This window comes from Ahaetulla prasina, chromosome 6, assembly GCF_028640845.1.
Source record: "Ahaetulla prasina isolate Xishuangbanna chromosome 6, ASM2864084v1, whole genome shotgun sequence".
NCBI classification, from domain to species: domain Eukaryota; kingdom Metazoa; phylum Chordata; class Lepidosauria; order Squamata; family Colubridae; genus Ahaetulla; species Ahaetulla prasina.
This window is the reverse complement of record NC_080544.1, coordinates 8,144,106-8,164,887: the sequence shown is the minus strand read 5'-3', so window position 1 is coordinate 8,164,887 and position 20,782 is coordinate 8,144,106. Positions and strand designations below refer to the sequence as shown.

The following is a 20,782-nucleotide window of genomic DNA, read 5'->3' as shown; positions in this document are numbered from 1 at the left end:
TGTTAGTTACTGTGGTTAAAACAAGAAGTAGCAATGTGATCTAAGAGTTGGAACATAAGTAGCCATGCAAGGTATTGATGTGATTCCTCTTCTATCTAGAGTGGTGAACTGTCTAAATAATATTTCTCTTCCCTGTTTTTACACAATCTTAGAAAAGAGCACTCTCCAACTCTTAATCTTACTTGACGGGTCTCTCTATAGAAATACTGCTAAATTTACTACACTATCATATGTTAAATTGTGTAGTCGTTTTGGGAACTTCAGAAGTTTCATAACAGAGTAACAGAGTTGGAAGGGACCTGCCCAAGCAGGAGACCCTACATCTGTCTCTACCTAGGATTGAACTCACAACCTCCTGATTGTGAGGCAAGAGCTACGCTTCTAGGCCACAGCAGCTCCTAGCGCAAATTTGGCTGTGCACATTTCTTGATATTTATAATTTGTTTTATTGCTTTCTCATACAAGGGTTATTTTGGTCCTCAGTGTAATTTAACTAAATAAATAGATGAGTCTTGAAAAAGTGCATGGCAGACTAAAAAAATCTCTGGACACAACATTGTAGTGATGACTGGTGGACAAACAACAAATTCTGGGCAGCAGAGCCTCTTCAGATAAGGAGAGATAAAAAAAAATCTTCCACCTGTATTTCAAACGGCTACTATTTATGAGGAGACGGCAGGAATTAAACTTGTGAGTTGAATGGCTGGGAGTCAAAGACGATCCAGTGATCTCAGGACTGCAACACAGGCATTTAAGGACACTGGGTTTGGATCTCCCTTTCTTAACCACATTTGGATATAATCAGTTTATAGAGAGAAATCTTTAAATCAGCAGGATGAAGGGAAAAAAAAAACCACTCGGTGAATCAGCCTTCCTTATAAAGACAGAAAAAATAATAATTTCAAGAATTATAAATTAATAGCAAAAAGTTTTAATTCTATTTGAACAGTTTAAATTTATTTTGGCAAAAGCGCTTTTTATGGTATTTGGAAATAATTAGATAAATCAACCACGCCTTTGTGGAAATGCTTATTGTTTTTATTTTATTTATTTATTTATTTATTTATAATTGCATTTGTATACCGCCCTTCTCCCGAAGGACTCAGGGCGGTTCACAGCCCATTAAAAGTACAATAAATACAAAATTAAAAACAGACTAAAATTTATATAAATAGTGACCAAAATATTAAAAACTAACAGTATAAAAAACTAAAACCCCATTTAAAATTACTTATTCAGGCTAGCCCAGCACAATGGAATAAAAAAGTCTTCAGCTCACGGCGGAAGGTCCGAAGGTCGGGGAGTTTTGCGAAGCCCCGGAGGCAGCTCGTTCCAGAGGGCAGGAGCTCCCACAGAGAAGGCCCTCCCCCTGGGGGTCGCCAGTCGACATTCTTTCACCGACGGCACCCAAGGAGGCCCTCCCTGTGGGAGCGCACAGGTCGGTGGGAGGCTGTTTGTGGCAGTAGGCGGTCCCGTAAATAGCCCGGTTTAATATCAAAGGAAAAAAGGCAATTATTGGATTTTACAAAATAAAGAAATAAATGTAATATGAGATAGATTGTGTGACTGTGTGGAATGCCAGTTTGGACTAAAGGGCACAGAAAAGACAAAAGGACTTCTGGGGAAGAAATGATAAACTGGAGCCAGTGGTAGAATGAATGAGCCAGCAGTCTCTAGCAGATTTAGAGGTCGAGGGAGACAAGGGGAAACCGTCTTTGCTCAAACTGCAATTGATGCCTTTCCAAAGGACACTGGGTTCACATACTTCCTTTCTAATCTGAAAGTTGAGTCATGGCAACTGGTTTCCTTTTCTTTTTGGTTTGAAACATTTCGCTGCTTATCCAAGTAGCTTCTTCAGTCTCAGCAACTTGGTGAGAGGGACCCTGTATACGTACGTCTTCCAGTGTAGCTTCATTTCTCATCTAATCGGAATAAACTTGTTAGGTGAGTAGGCAGAGTAGTGTTTTGGTGGGCTTGAAAGAAGACAGATATGTGGTGTTTTCCAAATATTTCTGTTCTTCAAACCTACTGACACACTGAATCAGAGGCTTGTCCACCCTAAAGTTCAGACACCAAACATAAGAGTAATGTATGTTGTCGACTCACAAAGCATCTGTCAGGCGGGCCTCCGTTCAAAACTCAAGAAAGGAAAACCCCAACTCCATGTTTGTAGAGAAAGGTACTTTTACTGAGTATCAACTGAATGCAACAAAAGAAAAGCAAAGTCTGAGAAAATAGGCACAAAAATTGCATATTGAAAGCAATCCCAACTCCCTCCTCCCAAGGACCCAGGTCGAGTGTCCAATCCACAGCTCCCCAAGGTGTCATGTGGGGTACTTCTTCAGATGGCCCCATCTATCTGGTATGTCAGAACGGTTGACCTCGACAACTATCAGCTCCCTCCAACTATCTGCTCTGAAGCCTGTGAGAATTTTCCTCCCTTTTTTTCGAGACATCTCCACCAGCTCACTTCCCCCTCCCAAATACCAGCAAATCCTCCCCCCTCCCATTACAATGGCAGCCGAAAGCAAGCAAGCATCATAGAGGCTGACAGCATCCCTGGCCTGCTTCCAAATTGCCATAGGCAAGGGGGATGGGAAAATGAACTTGCAGCTATGGTGAAGCAGTATGGCAGCCAAAAACAAAAGCATATTCCAGACATATCCCTGTCAAGGCTGTCTCCTGGGGTTACACATAGTGGCTGGAGTGGAGTGATATCTACAACCCGCGAAATTGCTTTCTTGGCGAATGTGACTGATGACACACCCTGGGGGGGAGGGGGAAAACAGGATCAAGACCCCCCAATTACGTGGGGTCAGAGTTGGCTTCACTCGAATGTGCCAACATGAAGCTCCTAATAAATAACTGGGTTTCTTTTGAAGCTTGGCTCGAGGCTCATTATTTAATTAGGGCATTGGTTGGAACCCTGACAGCAAGCCGACTCTCTCAAAACTAATTAAAACTCCTGAGTCCCGGGCTCTCCAGTCACTCCCCGACCCCTGGAGTGTGTGGGGAGAAACTCAGGCTACCATGGCAGAGGTATGGCAGGGGTGTCAAACTCAATTTCATTGAGGGCCGCATCAGGGTTGTGTTTGACCTCGGGGTGGGGGGTGATGTTGTCAGAGGGGGCGTGGTCTGCTCAATGTCACTCATGTCAGGGGCACCTGTGGTGGCCCAAGCGCTCTGCCAGCGAAAATGGGCTCCCAAGCTCCATTTCAGGCTGTGACAGCCTCCTGCAATCCTCTGCCAGTGAAAACAGAGCTCAGGAGGGCCGCATGCGACGCTTCCCCAGATACCTTCCCCAGAAGTCAGCTCAGAGGAGGATGAACCAGTTCCAGGCATGTCTGGAGTGGAATTGGTCAATGGCTCCAAGCAGCCGTCTGAGAGGAATTTGGCTGAAGTGCAGCTGCAGCAGGACAACTGTTGTGGCTCCCGCCCCTGAACCTGGCCCCATGCCAGAAAGTGACTCAGACCCGGGCCCCCTGCCAGAAAGTGATTTGGACAGTGAGGGAGAAGGGCCGTCAGGACTTACCTCGGAAGCACCGGCCTCCCTGGATCAGCTCCAGGAGCCAGAAGCAGGCCAAGTGAAAGAGATAACAAGGCCTCCTTCTCTTCCCCCCCCCCCCCAGGCCATGCCTGCAGACCCAGCTGATGGCAATCAGGCTTGGCTGGACCCTAGGTTTCGTAGGCAGGAGAGAGGAGAACAACAGAAGCAAGGGTGGGGCAGGCCTAGGAAGTGCTGAGTCATGGAGCCACATCCCACAGGATATAAAAGGCAGCAAGAGCTGGTGTGTCTCTTTGTATCAGGCAAATCCACGGATTGACTAGAGCTGAAGGTTGTGACTCACCAGCATCTTGGCAGCTATCGAGGGCTCTTGGCAGACGCTGATTCTTTTGCTGCCAGAGCTGATAAGAGCCGGCTAACTAAGCCATCGTTCGGATGGAGGCGAGGAGGACACAACAACAGCCCTGAGGCTTCAGGTGGAGAAAGCTCGCAGCTGCAACTGGTCAGCAATGAAGAGGAACTGCCTTCTGCACCTGATCCAAGAACACCTAGGGCAGAGAAAAGGCAGGAGCAAGAGAAGGTCAACCAGATTACTTGGGAGGAGGCAGCCTCTCCCTTCTTGATGGGCTGCACCGGAAGCTGGCTATTTAGCACAGCAGACAGATGGAGGCAATGGTGGAAACGACAGAGTCATTTCCTAGCTGTGTGTTTCCTGGTCGTTATGACAGTTCTGGGTTTTTGGTGAAGGGAATTGCTGGAGAATATTAATAAATGCACTAAACCAGGGGTCTCCAACCTTGGCAACTTTAAGCCTGGCGGACTTCAACTCCCAGAATTTCGCAGCCAGCAAAGCTGGCTGGGGGATTCTGGGAGTTGAAGTCCGCCAGGCTTAAAGTTGGCAAGGTTGGAGACCCCTGCACTAAACCACTGTTATGTGTGAGTGAGCGGGACAGCACACTTCCACTGTTCTCTCCTTCGTCTTTCCTTCATCTTCCTTTTCCTTTCCTATGAAAGTCATGCCCAAATATCCCATTTAATCCTCCTCACTCACGTTCTAGAAAAGAGCATTCCTTAGTTAGAATATAGATGGCTTTGATTTAAACTTCACAATTGAACTATGTAATATGTCCTGCGAGAGAATAAATGATGTTTTTTTTTTCTTTTTAATTTTTAGAACAAATAAATACACTTTCAAACCAGTCTCAGCAGAGTATATATGACCCATTTGCTGGTATGAAGACTCCAGGTCAGAGGCAGCTGATTACTCTACAAGAGCAGGTGAAGTTGGGGATGCTCAGTGTAGATGAAGCTGTCCTGTGTTTCAAAGAGTGGCAGTTAAATCAAAAGAAGAGAGCAGAATCGTTTCGCTATCAACAGGTATGTGTTTTAAACAGATGAAAATTACAAAATCTCATTACTAAACCTAGTTCACCTTATATCTCACATTATTTTTCATTTGTTTTCATCATTGCAGGAAAAGTGCTACAATTTCTGCTCCCGATCTATCTGTAAATAGCACAGTTGACTTTTTAAATAGAATTCAAATATTCAAATATTAATAGGCTAAAATGGTGAACTTCTGATTTATGTAAACAAATATGTTAAGGACGTTTGTGACAACTTGAATACTTTTTGTCCTAGTGGAATATTTCCCCTCAGTTTCTTTATCAATAAACAGTAGGATAAGAGGAAGGGTTTTGTGAATAAGACTGACCCACAGGGCCTATAATAAAACCCTTGTGCATAGGGGAGTTGGAATAGAATAGAATAGAATAGAATAGAATAGAATAGAATAGAATAGAATAGAATAGAATAGAATAGAATAGAATAGAATAGAATTTTATTGGCCAAGTGTGATTGGACACACAAGGAATTTGTCTTGGTGCATATGCTCTCAGTGTACATAAAAGAAAAGATACCTTCATCAAGGTACAACATTTACAACACAATTGATGATCAATATATCAATATAAATCATAAGGATTGCCAGCAACAAGTTATAGTCATACAGTCATAAGTGGAAAGAGATTGGTGATGGGAACTATGAGAAGATTAATAGTAGTGCAGATTCAGTAAATAGTCTGACAGTGTTGAGGGAATTATTTGTTTAGCAGAGTGATGGCCTTCGGGAAAAAACTGTTCTTGTGTCTAGTTGTTCTGGTGTGCAGTGCTCTATAGCATCGTTTTGAGGGTAGGAGTTGAAACAGTTTATGTCCAGGATGCGAGGGATCTGCAAATATTTTCACGGCCCTCTTCTTGATTCGTGCAGTATACAGGTCCTCAATGGAAGGCAGGTTGGTAGCAATTATTTTTTCTGCAGTTCTAATTATCCTCTGAAGTCTGTGTTTTTCTTGTTGGGTTGCAGAACCGAACCAGACAGTTATAGAGGTGCAAATGACAGACTCAATAATTCCTCTGTAGAATTGGATCAGCAGCTCCTTGGGCAGTTTGAGCTTACTGAGTTGGCGCAGAAAGAACATTCTTTGTTGTCCTTTTTTAATGATGTTTTTGATGTTAGCTGTCCATTTGAGATCTTGCGATATGATAGAACCCAGAAATTTGAAGGTTTCTACTGTTGATACTGTGTTGTCAAGTATTGTGAGAGGTGGAAGTATGGAAGGGTTTCTCCTAAAGTCTACCACCATTTCTACGGTTTTGAGTGTGTTCAGTTCCAGATTGTTTTGGTTGCACCACAAGGCTAGTCGTTCGACCTCTCGTCTATATGCGGATTTGTCATTGTCTTGAATGAGACCAATCACTATTGTGTCATCTGCGAATTTCAGTAGCTTAACAGATGGATCATTGGAGATGCAGTCATTGGTATACAGAGAGAAGAGAAGTGGGGAGAGCACACAGCCTTGGGGGGCCCCTGTGCTAATTGTACAGGTATTTGATGTGATCTTGCTTAGCTTCACCTGCTGCTTCCTGTTTGTTAGGAAGCTTGTGATCCACTTACAAGTCTGTTCCGGTACCTGTAGCTGGTTTAGCTTAGTTAGAAGAATGTCTGGAATGATGGTATTGAATGCTGAACTAAAGTCTACAAAAAGGACCCTTGCATAGGTCTTTGGAGACTCAAGATGTTGTAGGATGTAGTGCAGAGCCATATTAACAGCATCATCTGTTGATCTATTTGCTCGGTATGCAAATTGCAAGGGGTCTAAGAGCGGATTCGTGATGGTTTTCAGGTAGGAAAGCACTAGCCTTTCAAAGGTTTTCATGACTACAGATGTTAGAGCAACTGGTCTGTAGTCATTCAGTTCCTTGATGGTGGGCTTCTTCGGCACTGGGATGATGGTAGAGCGTTTGAAGCAAGAAGGAACATAGCACATCTCTAGTGATTTATTGAAAATATGGGTGAAGATGGGGGCCAATTGGTCAGCACAGACTTTTAAGCAAGAAGGAGTTATCTTGTCTGGGCCTGGAGCTTTTCCTGGCTTTTGTCTGTGAAATAGGTCCTGCACTTCCTTTTCTGTGATCACTAGGGTTGTGAACCCAATGAAATGGGGTCAGTTGTAGGAGGCTTGGCTGTTGTTGGTGTGTCTGAGATGGGGGTTGTGGAGATAGGTGGCTGTAGTTTCCTTTCAAACCTGCAGTAAAACTCATTCAGGTCATCTGCCAGTTGTTGATTACCTTCAGCCTGGGAAGGAGGTTTGCCATAGCCAGTGATATTTTTAAGAGTTTTCCACATGTTTGCTGGTTCATTTGCTGAAAACTGATTCTTTAGCTTTTCAGAGTAGCTTCTTTTTGCTGCTCTTATCTCCCTTGTTAGTGCATTTCTGGCCTGATTGTACAGCATTTTATCACCTTTTCTGTAGGCTTCCTCTTTGGAATGTCGTAGCTGCTTAAGTTTAGGTGTAAACCAAGATTTGTTGTTACTGTGTATTCGCAAGTTCCTTGTAGGTACGCATAGGTCTTCACAGAAGCTGACATATGATGTTACAGTATCTGTGAGTTCATCCAGGTCTGCAGAGGTATCTTTAAAAATATTCCAATCAGTGCAGTCAAAACATGCCTGTAGAATAGAATAGAATAGAATAGAATAGAATTTTTATTGGCCAAGTGTGATTGGACACACAAGGAATTTGTCTTGGTGCATATGCTCTCAGTGTACATAAAAGAAAAGGTACCTTCATCAAGGTACAACATTTACAACACAAATGATGGTCATAGGGTACAATTTAACACTTAATGATACAACACTTAATGATAATCATAGGGTACAAATAAGCAATCAGGAAACAATTAATATCAATATAAATCATAAGGATTACCAGCAACAAAGTTACAGTCATACAGTCATAAGTGGAAGGAGATGGGTGGTGGAAAGGATGAGAAGATTAATAGTAGTGCAGATTTAGTAAATAGTCTGACAGTGTTGAGGGAATTATTTGTTTAGCAGAGTGATGGCCTTCGGGAAAAAACTGTTCTTGTGTCTAGTTGTTCTGGTGTGCAGTGCTCTATAGCATCGTTTTGAGGGTAGGAGTTGAAACAGTTTATGTCCAGGATGCGAGGGGTCTGTAAATATTTTCACAGCCCTCCTCTTGACTCGTGCAGTATACAGGTCTTCAATGGGAGGCAGGTTGGTAGCCATTGTTTTTTCTGTGGTTCTAATTATCCTCTGAAGTCTGTGTCAGTCTTGTTGGATTGCAGAACCAAACCAGACAGTTATAGAGGTGCAGAAGACAGCGGGACAGTTGGAGAGGGATATATCCTGTTTGTTGAATTTATACATGACTTCAGTTTCAGATCCAAGCTCTTACATACATATCCCAGAAAAGCAGCAAAAGTCTGATTCTTGCTTTATGCATATGATTTCATTTCAAGTGTGATCCTTTCTCTCTTCAAAGATAAATACAACCACTTGCCTTTAGTACTTCTATGGAGAAATTTAACAAAGTTCATACAGCTATCTGAACCGGCCTTTAGGATGATGGTTAAATTAAATCTATCCTCCATTTTCTGTTACACTGTTTTTCTATAATGATATCTGAAGAAGATTAATTTTTCTTTTGTGTTATATGCTCCAAATCAGTTTGAGAATAGTATGTTAATTTCTTTCTATCAGATAAGAATAACCTTATTCTATATACGGACTGAAAGTTTTCCACATTAGCTGCAAATGTATTCAAACAATTAACTTTTGGTCTACATTATTAATATTGGCTTCAATCTTTGATCGTGTATGAACGTATCAATCATATAAATTAGATTATAAGGTAAAGGTAAAGGTTTCCCTCGCACATATGTGCTAGTCGTTGCCGACTCTAGGGGGCGGTGCTCATCTCCGTTTCAAAGCCAAAGAGCCAGCGCTGTCCGAAGACGTCTCCGTGGTCATGTGGCTGGCATGACTCAACACCAAAGGTGCACGGAACGCTGTTACCTTCCCACCAAAGGTGGTCCCTATTTTTTCTACTTGCATTTTTACATGCTTTCGAAACTGCTAGGTTGGCAGCAGCTGGGACAAGTAACGGGAGCTCGCCCCGTTACGTGGCAGCACTAGGGATTCGAACCGCTGACCTGCCGACCTTTCGATTGACAAGCTCAACGTCCTAGCCCCTGAGCCACCGTGTCCCTTCAAATTAGATTATATAAAATATCAAATAATACTTTACATTATCTAATATTACATTAGCTTATTTCTATGTTGCTAATATATTGCACTATAAATTTAGTTTTCTAATTTTAAATTTCATTCACAATTATTAATTTTTAGTTTTCAATCCTGATATTAACAGTGTAATATTTTATATTACTTTACTGGATTTAGTTATATCTTGTTTCAAACTGGTCATTGATTAAAATGAAATTTTCTGTCTATCCCCTCCCTTTCTCCATCTCTCCATCCCTCCATCCAAACAATTGGACTATTGAATAATAGTGAGTGGATAAGGTGATTGCAGAGAGTTAAATGAATTATTATGCCTACATTTACTGTCAAAAAGCTTACCAGAAATACCTACCGTATATACTCGAGTATAAGCCGAGTTTTTCAGCACGTTTTTTGTGCTGAAAAACGTCCCCTCGGCTTATACTCGAGTATATACGGCTTATACTCGAGTTTTTTTTTTCTTCTTTTTTTCACATTATACCGGATGGCGCAAACTTGGCGGGCTTTTGCATTAGCGCGGGGAAGCCCTGCCGGTGCAGTGAGAGGGCGGGGCGGGGGAGCCGCCAGCCTTCTCGGCTGAGGGAGGGAGGGTTTCCCCGACCGGTAGCTGCCTCATTTCCCACCCTCGGCTTATACTCGAGTCCCCAGTTTACCCCAGTTTTTTGGGGTAAAATTGGGGACCTCGGCTTATACTCGGATCGGCTTATATTCGAGTATATACGGTACTTTCTTGCTTTTGTTATTTTTACAAATAACTCAAGACAGCAAACTTCTCTAATACATCTTCTTCCTCCTATTTTCCCCGCAACAACATATCTGTAAGGTGGGTTGGGCTGAGAGAGAATGAGTGGCCCAAAGTCCCCCAGCTGCTTTTCATGGCTAAGATGGAATTCGATCTCATGGTCTCCAGCTTTCTAGCCTTCTGCCGTAACCACTAGACCAGTGGTAGTCAACCTGGTCCTTACCGCCCAGCTTTCATGGTGGGTGGAGGGGTTTTGTCCGATACTGAAGCACTTTCCTTTTTTTTAATTTAATTGACATTTTTTTTAAAAAATCCATAGCATTATTTAAAAACATTTTCATTATTATTCATTATTATTATTTAAAAACATTTTTCATTATTTAAAAACATTTTCATTCATTTCATTAAAAACATTTTCATTTTCATTAAAATTCCCCGTGACAATTTAAATTTCTGAAAATATACTATTTGTATTGCCCGCAGATAAGTTTAGTTCACGTTACGTCAGTGAAACTAAATGGCGCTATAGTGCGACTGCAAACAAAAGAGCCTCGTCCCAGAATAGCTCACGCATCTCCCCCTGAACCAGTGGGCGGTTAGAAAATTTTACTACTAACAGAGATACAAAAGTAGGCAGTAGGTATAAAAAGGTTGACTACTCCTGCAGTAGACCAAACTTGGCTGTCCTGGATTTTTCAGTTTGAAAATCTCTACTTTACTAATTAATTCTTGCCAGATTTGCATGAACAATGCATTTGTTCATATTCCTAAAAAATTAACTTTGCATTTCTAGGAAAATCTAAAACGGTTACGTGATAGCATCACTCGACGACAGCTTGAAAAGCAAAAGGCTGGGAAGCACGCAGGTAAAATCCTTAGCTAATTAATAACAGTAATTAGCCATTCGTTTGGTCTAAAACCAAGAAGTAATAATTAGGAAACTTTTATGTTAATGGTTCATCCTGGCAGATACATTTTTGTAAAGCACTTTATTGAGAAGATGGTGAGAAGATTCGCTAAATCTGAGCAAGGTGGAATTGGGTCCATTAGTTTTTTTAAATTAATTAATTAATTTTTGTAATAGTTTTTATTAATTTATAATATACAAAGAGAATAGAAAAGTAAATATTAGGGAAATTAGGGAAGGAAAAACGGAAGTGGAAAGCAAGGGAGGAAAAAGACATTGACTTCCGACTCCTTTGGTGCAGTAAACTAAGGCCTCTACCCTCAACTTTATTTCTGAAGGTTCACCCATTCTTTTAACCAGACCAAACAGCAAGCATCAAAACACAATTTCAAATCTGGTAGACCCAGATTTCCTTAGCATCTTACAGTAGTCTGTATCTAATTCGTGGTTTTTTCCCCTCATTACTGATTGTCCATTGTCCATTTTAAGTATAACTCTAAATCTATAAAAAAAATTATGGCATAGCTTGTTACCTATGCTGTTCAAGAGTACATTCCAGGTTCAGTGGGGGGAAAAAAAACAAAATATGTCCACATTAAAGCGTCCCTATGCAGCGGTGGAATTCAAATTAGCATGTAACTTACAACTTCTTCACTGCAAAAACATAGGGACTACAAATCTTGATCAGGGCAAAGCAATAGATGCAATCTACATAGCCTTCTGTAAAGCTGTTGACTCAGTGGTACATGACAAACTTCTCCTAAAACTAAAATCCTACGGCATCTCCGGACCCTTCCACAATTGGATAACAGCTTTCCTGTCAAACAGACAACAAGCGGTCAAAATTGGCAATGTTCTCTGAAATCCTGTTCCTGTCAAAAGTGGCGTTCCCCAAGGCAGCGTTCTTGGACCAACACTCTTCATATTATACATTAATGATCTCTGTGACCATATTACAAGTAATTCTGTTCTCTTTGCTGACGATGTCAAACTATTTAACACCACTAACAATACAGCTACCCTTCAAAAAGACCTTGACTTTGTATCTGAATGGTCTAAAACTTGGCAACTCCAAATCTCAACCAGCAAATGCTCAGTCTTACATATTGGAAAAAAGAACCCAAACACTAATACAAGCTTGATGGACATTACCTTACAGATGAGCCCCACCCTGTTAAAGACCTTGGAGTTTTCATATCAAATGATCTAAGTGCCAAAGCCCACTGCAACTACATCGCAAAAAAGGCTTTAAGAGTTGTAAACCTAATCTTACCTAGCTTCTTCTCCAAAAACACTACACTACTAACCAGAGCATATAAAACATTTGCTAGACCAATTCTTGAATACAGCTCGACTGTCTGGAACCCATACCACATTTCTGACATCAACACAATTGAACGTGTCCAGAAATACTTTACAAGAAGAGTTCTCCACTCCTCTGAATACAACAAAATACCTTATGCCACCAGACTTGAAATCTTGTGTTTAGAAAATTTAGAACGCCTCCTTTGACATGACCTGAGTTTAACTCATAGAATCATCAATTGCAATGTCCTTCATGTCGAAGACTACTTCAGCTTCAATTGTAACAATACACGAGCACACAATAGATTTAAGCTTAATGTCAACCTCTCCAATCTTGATTGCAGAAAATATGACTTCAGTAACAGAATTGTTAATACTTGGAATACACTACCTGACTCTGTGGTCTCTTCCCAAAATCCCCAAATCTTCAACCAAAAACTGTCTACTATTGACCTCACCCCATTCCTAAGAGGTCCGTAAGGGGCATGTATAAGAGCACCAGCGTGCCTACCGTTCCTGTCCTATTGTTTCCTTTTGTTATATCCCCGGAAGGTCAGGATCCTCAGGGCCCGGGCCTGTGGCTGATGTTGTGCAATGCCCGGTCCGTGGTTAACAAGGCCCCCCTGATTTGTGATCATATTCGGGGGGAGTCCGTGGACTTCATGGGCATTACGGAGATCTGGCTGGGCACAGAAGGGGGTGTGCCCCTGGTTGAACTGTGCCCACCAGGTTTCCGAGCATTCCATCAACCGAGGGCCCAGGGTAGGGGTGGCAGGGTGGCGGTTGTGATGAGAGAGAGTCTTGAGCCGAGAGAGTCCACTGTGCCTCAGATAGCCGGTTGTGAATCCCTTCTTGTGAAGTGGGGCCATAAGAATCAGATGGGTCTGTTGATCGCGTACTTGGCTCCTTGCTACGTGACTACAGCCCTGCCTGAGCTGCTTGAGGTGCTTGCCGGGGTGGCGATTGAGATCCCCAGACTTTTGGTCATGGGGGACTTCAATCTGCCATCGGCCGGCTTGTCATCGACGGTGGTTCAGGAGTTCCAGGCTTCCATGACGGCCTTGGACCTGATCCAAGTAACTGATGGACCTACACACACGGGGGGGTCCACACTGGACTTGATTTATATCTCTGGACAGTGGTTTAATGATCTGGTATTAGGGGATTTAGTGACGACACCGGTGTCATGGACAGATCATTTTCTCCTCCGCCTAGACTTTCAGACCGCCGCTCACCACCGCAGGGAGACGGAACCAATGCGTTGGTTCCGTCCCAGGCGCCTGATGGACCCCGAGAGGTTCCTGACGGAGCTTGGGCCGTTTCCTGATGATCTTGCCCACGGCACGACTGAAGAACTAGGACCGTGTCGTGCCTTTGCGGCCTATGATCTCAATTGGCTCCTTGGTTCTCTGAGGAGCTGAGAGAGATGAAACGCCGGAGAAGACGCCTATAGAGTACCTGGAGGTCCAGCTGTTCCGAGGCTGATCGGACACTAGTTAGGTCTTTTTCGAAAGCCTACCTAGTGGCAATGGGGGTTGCGAAATGTTCCTATGTTTCCACCCTCATTGCATCGGCAGATAACCGCCCGGCTGCCCTGTTTCGGGTGACCCGTTCCCTTTTACACCAGGGGGGACGGGATGACCCCTTGCAGGGACGTGCTGAGGAGTTTAGTGGTTATCTATACGATAAAATCGCTCAGCTTCGGGATAGTTTGGACCAAGATTGTGATGATCCGGATGGGATGACTGAGACACGTCTTGTTGATGTTGTTTGGGATGAGTTTGATTCTGTGGCTCCCGAGGACGTGGACAGGCTGCTGGGGAGGTTACATGCCACTACATGTTTACTGGACCCGTGTCCCTCCTGGCTGGTGCTGGCCACTCAGGAGGTGACACGAGGCTGGCTCCAGGGAATTATAAATGCTTCTTTGTTGGAAGGGGTTTTCCCCGCTGCCTTGAAAGAGGCGGTGGTGAGACCCCTCCTCAAGAAGCCTTCCCTGGACCCAGCTATCTTGGGTAACTACCGTCCAGTCTCCAACCTTCGCTTTGTGGCGAAGGTTGTAGAGAGTGTGGTGGCATGGCAGCTTCCCCGGTACTTGGATGAAGCCGTCTATCTAGACCCGTTCCAGTCTGGCTTCCAGTCCGGGTACAGCACGGAGACAGCTTTGGTCGCATTGGTGGATGACCTCTGGAGGGCCAGGGATAGGGGTTGTTCCTCTGCCCTGGTCCTGTTGGATCTTTCATCGGCTTTTGATACCATCGACCATGGTATCCTGCTGCGCCAGTTGGAGAGATTGGGAGTGGGAGGCACCGTCTATCAGTGGTTCTCCTCCTATCTCTCTGACCAGATGCAGACAGTGTTGACAGGGGGGCAGAGATCGACCGCGAGGCACCTTACTTCTGGGGTGCCTCAGGGGTCGATTCTCTCGCCTCTCCTGTTCAACATCTACATGAAGCTGTTGTGTGAGGTCATCAGTGGCTTCGGGGTGAGTTATCAGCTGTACGCTGATGATACTCAGCTGTACTTTTCCACCCCGGGCCACCCCAACGAAGCTGTTGAACTGCTGTCTCGTTGCCTGGAGGCCGTGCGGGTCTGGATGGGGAGAAACAGACTCAGACTCAATCCATCCAAGACGGAGTGGCTGTGGATGCCGGCACCCCGGTACAGTCAGCTGCAACCGCAGCTGTCTGTTGGGGGCGAGTCACTGGCCCCAACAGAGAGGGTACGCAACTTGGGCGTTCTCCTGGATGGATGGCTATCATTTGAAGATCATTTGGCGGCCGTCTCCAGGAGAGCCTTTTACCAGGTGCGCCTGGTCCGCCAGTTGCATCCCTTTCTGGACCGGGATGCCTTATGCACGGTCACTCATGCTCTCGTCACTTCCCGCCTGGATTATTGCAATGCTCTCTACATGGGGCTACCCGTGAAGTGCACTCGGAGACTCCAGTTAGTCCAAAATGCAGCTGTGCGGGTGATCGAGGGAGCTCCTCGTTGCTCCCGGGTAACACCGCTCCTGCGCAGTTTGCACTGGCTACCTGTGGTCTTTCGGGTGCGCTTCAAGGTTTTGGTTACCACTTTTAAAGCGCTTCATGGCTTAGAGCCCGGGTACTTATGGGACCGCCTGCTGTTACCTTATGCCTCCCATCGACCCGTACGCTCTCACAGAGAGGGTCTCCTCAGGGTGCCGTCCGCCAAGCAATGCCGGCTGGCGGCCCCCAGGGGGAGGGCCTTCTCTGTTGGAGCACCTACGCTCTGGAACGACCTTCCCCCCAGTTTGCGCCAAATATCTGACCTTCGGACCTTTCGCCGGGAATTAAAAACTCACTTATTTATTCAAGCGCGATTGGACTGATTTTTTAAATTCTAAATTTTAAAGTTTTAATCCTTTGTAATTTTATATGGGGTATTTTAGGTTAGGTCAATCTGACGGTTTTAATTCGGCCATTATGGAATAGGTTTTTTAGATTGATATTTTAACTTTGTATACTTACTGTTTTTATCTTCGGCTGTACACCGCCTGAGTCCTTCGGGAGAAGGGCGGTATAAAAATTTAAATAAATAAATAAATAAATAAATAAATAAATAAATAAATATCCAATTAATATAGTTATTACATATTCATACTTATATATATGCTTATATATTGTATAGTTATTTCATGCTTATGCTTATATATACTTATATATGTGTGACCAAATAAATAAATAAATAAATAAATTTTTACTACTGGTTCTGTAGGTGTGCCTTGGTGGGCGTGGCAGGGGAAGGATACTGCAAAATCTCCATTCCCTAACCACTCCTGGGGGAAGGATATTGCAAAATCCCCATTCTCTCCCCACTTTGGGGCCAGCCAGAGGTGATATTTGCTGGTTCTCCGAACTACTCAAAATTTCTGCTACCAGTTCTCCAGTACCTGCTGAATAGCACTCCTGCCCCATGCATGGTTTTCTAAAATGGTGAAGAGGCACTCTGTTTGAAAATCAAAGTTAGATGATTCCACCTATTAGAACTGTAATTGTACATGCCAAGATATGTGCTAGAAGCGAAACAGTTTCTATTTTTCCAGCTTTAACTTAGGAGAGAATTTGAAAGTTTTAGCCTGCAGATGGTAACTAATTGGTTCATCATTATTCTTTCTTCTTAGATTTGGAAATTACTGTACCAGTTGGACATTCTCAGATTATGCCAAAGAAACCAGAGTGTAGCGTTTATAAATATAATCCAAGGAAAAATCTTATCCCAAGTAAAGAGATAACGCGAGGGGACTGGAAGACAGAAAGCACATCAAGTACTGCAAGTAAGTTAAGCAGGTAGCCAGAAAGCTATCTAGCAAGGAATGAAGAAGTATACTTTGGATCTCCAATTAAGGAATTCCTCACCTATAATTTGATTCTTCACATTAAATCTCTTTTCTTCCTGTCTGACTCTCTTCATCACCTGTTTCAACTCTAGCTGTCTATTTAGTCAATTATTCGTATCTTTGCACTACGTTTGTAGGTACATTTATTTAATATTGATTCTTACTTTTATTACTTTTTTCTATCAATTATATATAATCAATTATTAGGATTCTTTAGCCTCTTAAGTTATAATCACCTTTTTTGTGCTATCCTACTATATATTTTGCAGTTATATTTCCTATAGGCACAGTATTAAACATTTTCACTGTATACAGCCTTGTGTTTAGAATTTTAAACTTACATTATTAGTATCATAATATCATAGTTTTTGCTAACAATACACTAACTGTTACACTAATATTTCAGTATGACTATTGTAATTCTATTTGTCAAAGCTGTGTTTTTCTGTTCAATTATTGAAATAAAGAGATTTGGCTTGACTGCATTTTGCAGTTCTCTACAGATACAGGCTTGGAATTCTGATCATTCTCTCAATTTCTTGAAAAAAAAATTATAATTTTAAGAGTTTTGAAAATAAGCATAAAAATATATAGTGAGACTCTGAATTCCTGCCACTATCATTCCCATTGTCATAATAAACTATGGGAAATGATTAATATGTGCATATATTTATAAATAATATAAACTGACTTTTTTGCTGACATTGCACAGAATTATATAGAAAAGATTATATAGAGATGATTATTATTATTATTATTATTATTATTATTATTATTATTATTATTATTATTATATTTGTATACCGTCCATCTCCCGAAGGACTCAGGGCGGTTCACAGACCAAAAAAAAAAAACAACAACAACAACAGAAAACATATAATAGATAAAAAACAGCTAAAGAATAGATAGTTAAATTCAACTGATGCTCTAACTTTTAAATACAAAACCCCTTTTTTTAAAAATCCCAATTTAAAAAACTACATTCAGGCTAGTCCTGCTCTTCGAAACAGCAACGTCTTCAGCTCGCGGCGGAAGGACTTGAGATCGGGGAGTTGACGAAGCCCCAGAGGGAGCTCGTTCCAGATAAATTACTATTGCTTTTTATTTGCTGCCTGTTGGAAGCGAGCAAGAATGGTGTTAATAGTTCAAGAATGACTAAAACTTTTTAGAAAAATATTTGACTAATTAAAAATATAAACCAAACCAAAATAATTTCTCACTTTTCAGTCAGAATTGGCAAAAATGGGTGGAAATTTAAATTAGTGAAGTATATTTATAAAATGCTTATTTTCTCTTCTAACCAGGCAGTTCAAGTAACCGATCAAGTACCCGAAGTCTATTGAGTATCAGTAGTGGGATGGAGGGCGACAATGAGGTAAACTTTCTTTGTGCAAATTTATTTTTCCTTCCTTCCTTCCTTCCTTCCTTCCTTCCTTCCTTCCTTCCTTCCTGGTAGCTTAAAAATAGTTGCAAAAGAATAAGGCTATTTGTTTCTTTTAAAAGTCTTTCAACGTAAGATATAAAGACAAATTTATGCATGTCCCAATGTCTTCATCGGTTCTTTTTAATACAACTATAGACTCCCTACAATCAATACACCAAACAATTTTAACAGAGAAGTTTTAGTTGAAATACAAAGGACTGTTTTGCTAATATGATCTATTTTTACAGAATTTTGACAGTTGGCATTATTTACTGAAGTGATTGTATGTTTTTTGTTAAGAATCTAATTGTAATAATAGCGATTTTTTAAACTAAATTTACAGTGAAGCACCTAATATGTACCTTAATATTTATAATGCAAAGCAGTTTGAGAAGCTTACAGATAAAGGGGCTAGGGATAATTTCTACATATTTAAAGCATCATTTTTAAAAACAATTCACCCCTTTCCCCCAAAATTAGAATTCCTAGTAGGAACATTTAAGGAATTGCAACCACATAAATTATTCCTCATTATTTAGTGTAAAGTTGAAAATACTCATTTTATTTTTAGTGTTTCTAATAGGTATAGTCAGAGGTGGGTTTCAGCAGGTTCTGACTAGTTCTGGAGAACCGGCAGCGGAAATTTTGAGTAGTTCGGAGAACCGGTAGTAAAAATTCTGACTGGCCCCATCTATTCTCTGCCTCCCAAGTCCCAGCTGATTGGGAAGAAATGGGAATTTTGCAGTAATCTTCTCCTGGAGTGGGGAGGGAATGGAGATTTTATAATATCCTTCCCCTGCCACGCCCACCAAGCCACACCCACAGAACCGGTAGTAAAAAAATTTGAAGCCCACCCCTGGTGTGAATAAAGTGTGAAAGTTGGTTTCTGAGCTTTTTGTGGCTGTGTGAGGTTCCTGCTTGTTGCCGGGGCCATTTTGGGTGAAGGGCAGCTGCTTTTGCATTGCGTGTGAGTCTGTTGTGTTGTGTTGTGTTGTGTGTGTGTAAAGTGTGAAAGTTGGTTTTTGGTACCTCTTATTGTTTTGTATACTTTGTTTATTATTTTTATTATTTATTGTTATTGGCCACGGCCACTCAGTCACACAACGGCCAAGCCACTCTCACCCAGTCACATGACCATCAAGCCATGCCCACAAAATAAGCCATGCCCACAGAACCGGTAGTAAAAAAATTTAGAACCCACCCCTGGGTATAGTATATTCCTATTCATTTTTGCATATTCTAACAAAATAGTCTTGTGTACTGGTGTAAATCATTTCAAATCATTCATGGGTGACTTCTAGACTTGCCTTAAGACAGAAAGCTAACTGGGTGATCTTGGTCTAGTCACTTGCTCTCAGCCCTTGGAAGGAGGCAGTGGCAAACCACTTCTGAAAAAAAATGTCAGAAAAAAACTGCAGGGACTAGTCTAGACCAGGGGTGTCAAACTCAATTTCATTGAGGGCCACGGGGGGGGGGCAGCTCCCACTGCTGTTGTGCTCGCTGTCCTGGGCCAGGTTGCTCATGGTGTGTGTGGGAGGACAAAGTCTGTGGATCAAAGGAAGGCCCACTCCATCTCCTTATGAAGAGACCTGGCTTTGTAACCAAAGCATCCTCAGCGATAGGTTGGGAGACCACCAGGAGAGGTCAGGAGGAGGGGACAAGGGGATAACAAAAGGAAGCAGGGCTGCTGGTGGCCAAGTGCTAAGGCAGGATTGACCTCAGACCCTCACACTCTCTCATTATAACTTTCCTTCCTTCCTTCCTTCCTTCCTTCCTTCCCTCCCTCCCTCCCTTCTTTTTCCTTCCCTCTTCCTTCTTTTTGTTTGTCTTTCCTATCCCTTCTTAGATGCTCAAATGCAAAAGGGGAAACATTTCTTGATGCCTCCTCACCTTGTGATCAAATGCCACTTTTGCTAGTAGTTTGTGGACACTTACAAGACTGAGAACAAACTAGGCTCAGTTTATCCCATGCTTGCATTTTAAAAAAAATAATTTTATTTATAATTTTTTCTTCAACATCCATAAGTTGCTTGGTGAACAGTGTAATATCTGGGTCCATATACTTTGCATACAATTCTGATAATAATATTACCATTTAAGTGTTCATAATCGTAATTTTTCAACATCAACGTGGTTGCATTTTGTGGGGGCGTCAAAATGATAATTGATCAGAGCTCCTCTGTTTTTTATGTGGAACAGCTTTGGCTGTTTAAAAACAGAGGTAGGTGTGTTGCTTTTCTATTAATGCATAATCCTTAAAAGGGCTCTCCTGTAGGGACCCTGCCATGGTCTAATTCAGACTGGAAATATAGCAAAGGAAAATATTTTACCCCACTCACTGGAAATGGCTGTTTGCAACACACAAGGACCGGTTACTTTCCCAAGTGCTCACAATTCAAGAACATCAATGTGCCATTTGTTAAGGGCACATGACATATCTCAGGGCAGGGAAGGCCACAGAGGGGGCGGGGCCACGCTAGTGATAGAAAAGGCCCTCAAGGCCTCCCTGACCCATTAAGATACCTCATGCTTCTCCCCCCCCACTTCCTGCCACAAGAACTCACTTACCTTGCAAACATCTGTCTCGTCTCTTATTTCTCTGTTTCTTTGCCTTTGAGGAAGGGAGAGGAGAGTTGGCTGGGAAAGGCTTTTCGTGCCAAGAATGGATGCTCCTGGGTCTATTATATCACACAGATTCAGGCACCCATCCGAGTCAGGGTCCCAGAAACTTTTATTCTTGGCGGGAAAAGTGTCTGCCGGTCTCCTGCTCCTCCCCTCTCCCCCAACTACTTCCCACTTACCTACTTAATGAGACCTCGGAGCACGCTTGGGGGGAGAGAGAGAGAGAGAGAGAGAGAGAACGCAATCCAATGCAAACTCTATGTATGTGTGTGTGTGTGTGTGTGTTGTGTCCTCCTCGCCTCCGTCCGAA

At 42.5% G+C, this 20,782-nt stretch overlaps 1 protein-coding gene across 2 annotated transcripts in view; it reads left to right on the top strand.

The window, feature by feature from the left end:
- Positions 1 to 20,782, top strand: part of PIK3AP1 (phosphoinositide-3-kinase adaptor protein 1) — an 88,767-nt gene that overhangs the window by 55,570 nt on the left and 12,415 nt on the right. For both annotated transcript variants that reach the window (XM_058188850.1, XM_058188849.1), the window contains exons 12-15: positions 4,680 to 4,882; positions 10,649 to 10,721; positions 16,212 to 16,364; positions 17,732 to 17,802. In XM_058188850.1, the coding sequence (XP_058044833.1) occupies positions 4,680 to 4,882; positions 10,649 to 10,721; positions 16,212 to 16,364; positions 17,732 to 17,802 (500 nt within the window). The remainder of the gene's footprint in view (positions 1 to 4,679; positions 4,883 to 10,648; positions 10,722 to 16,211; positions 16,365 to 17,731; positions 17,803 to 20,782) is intronic.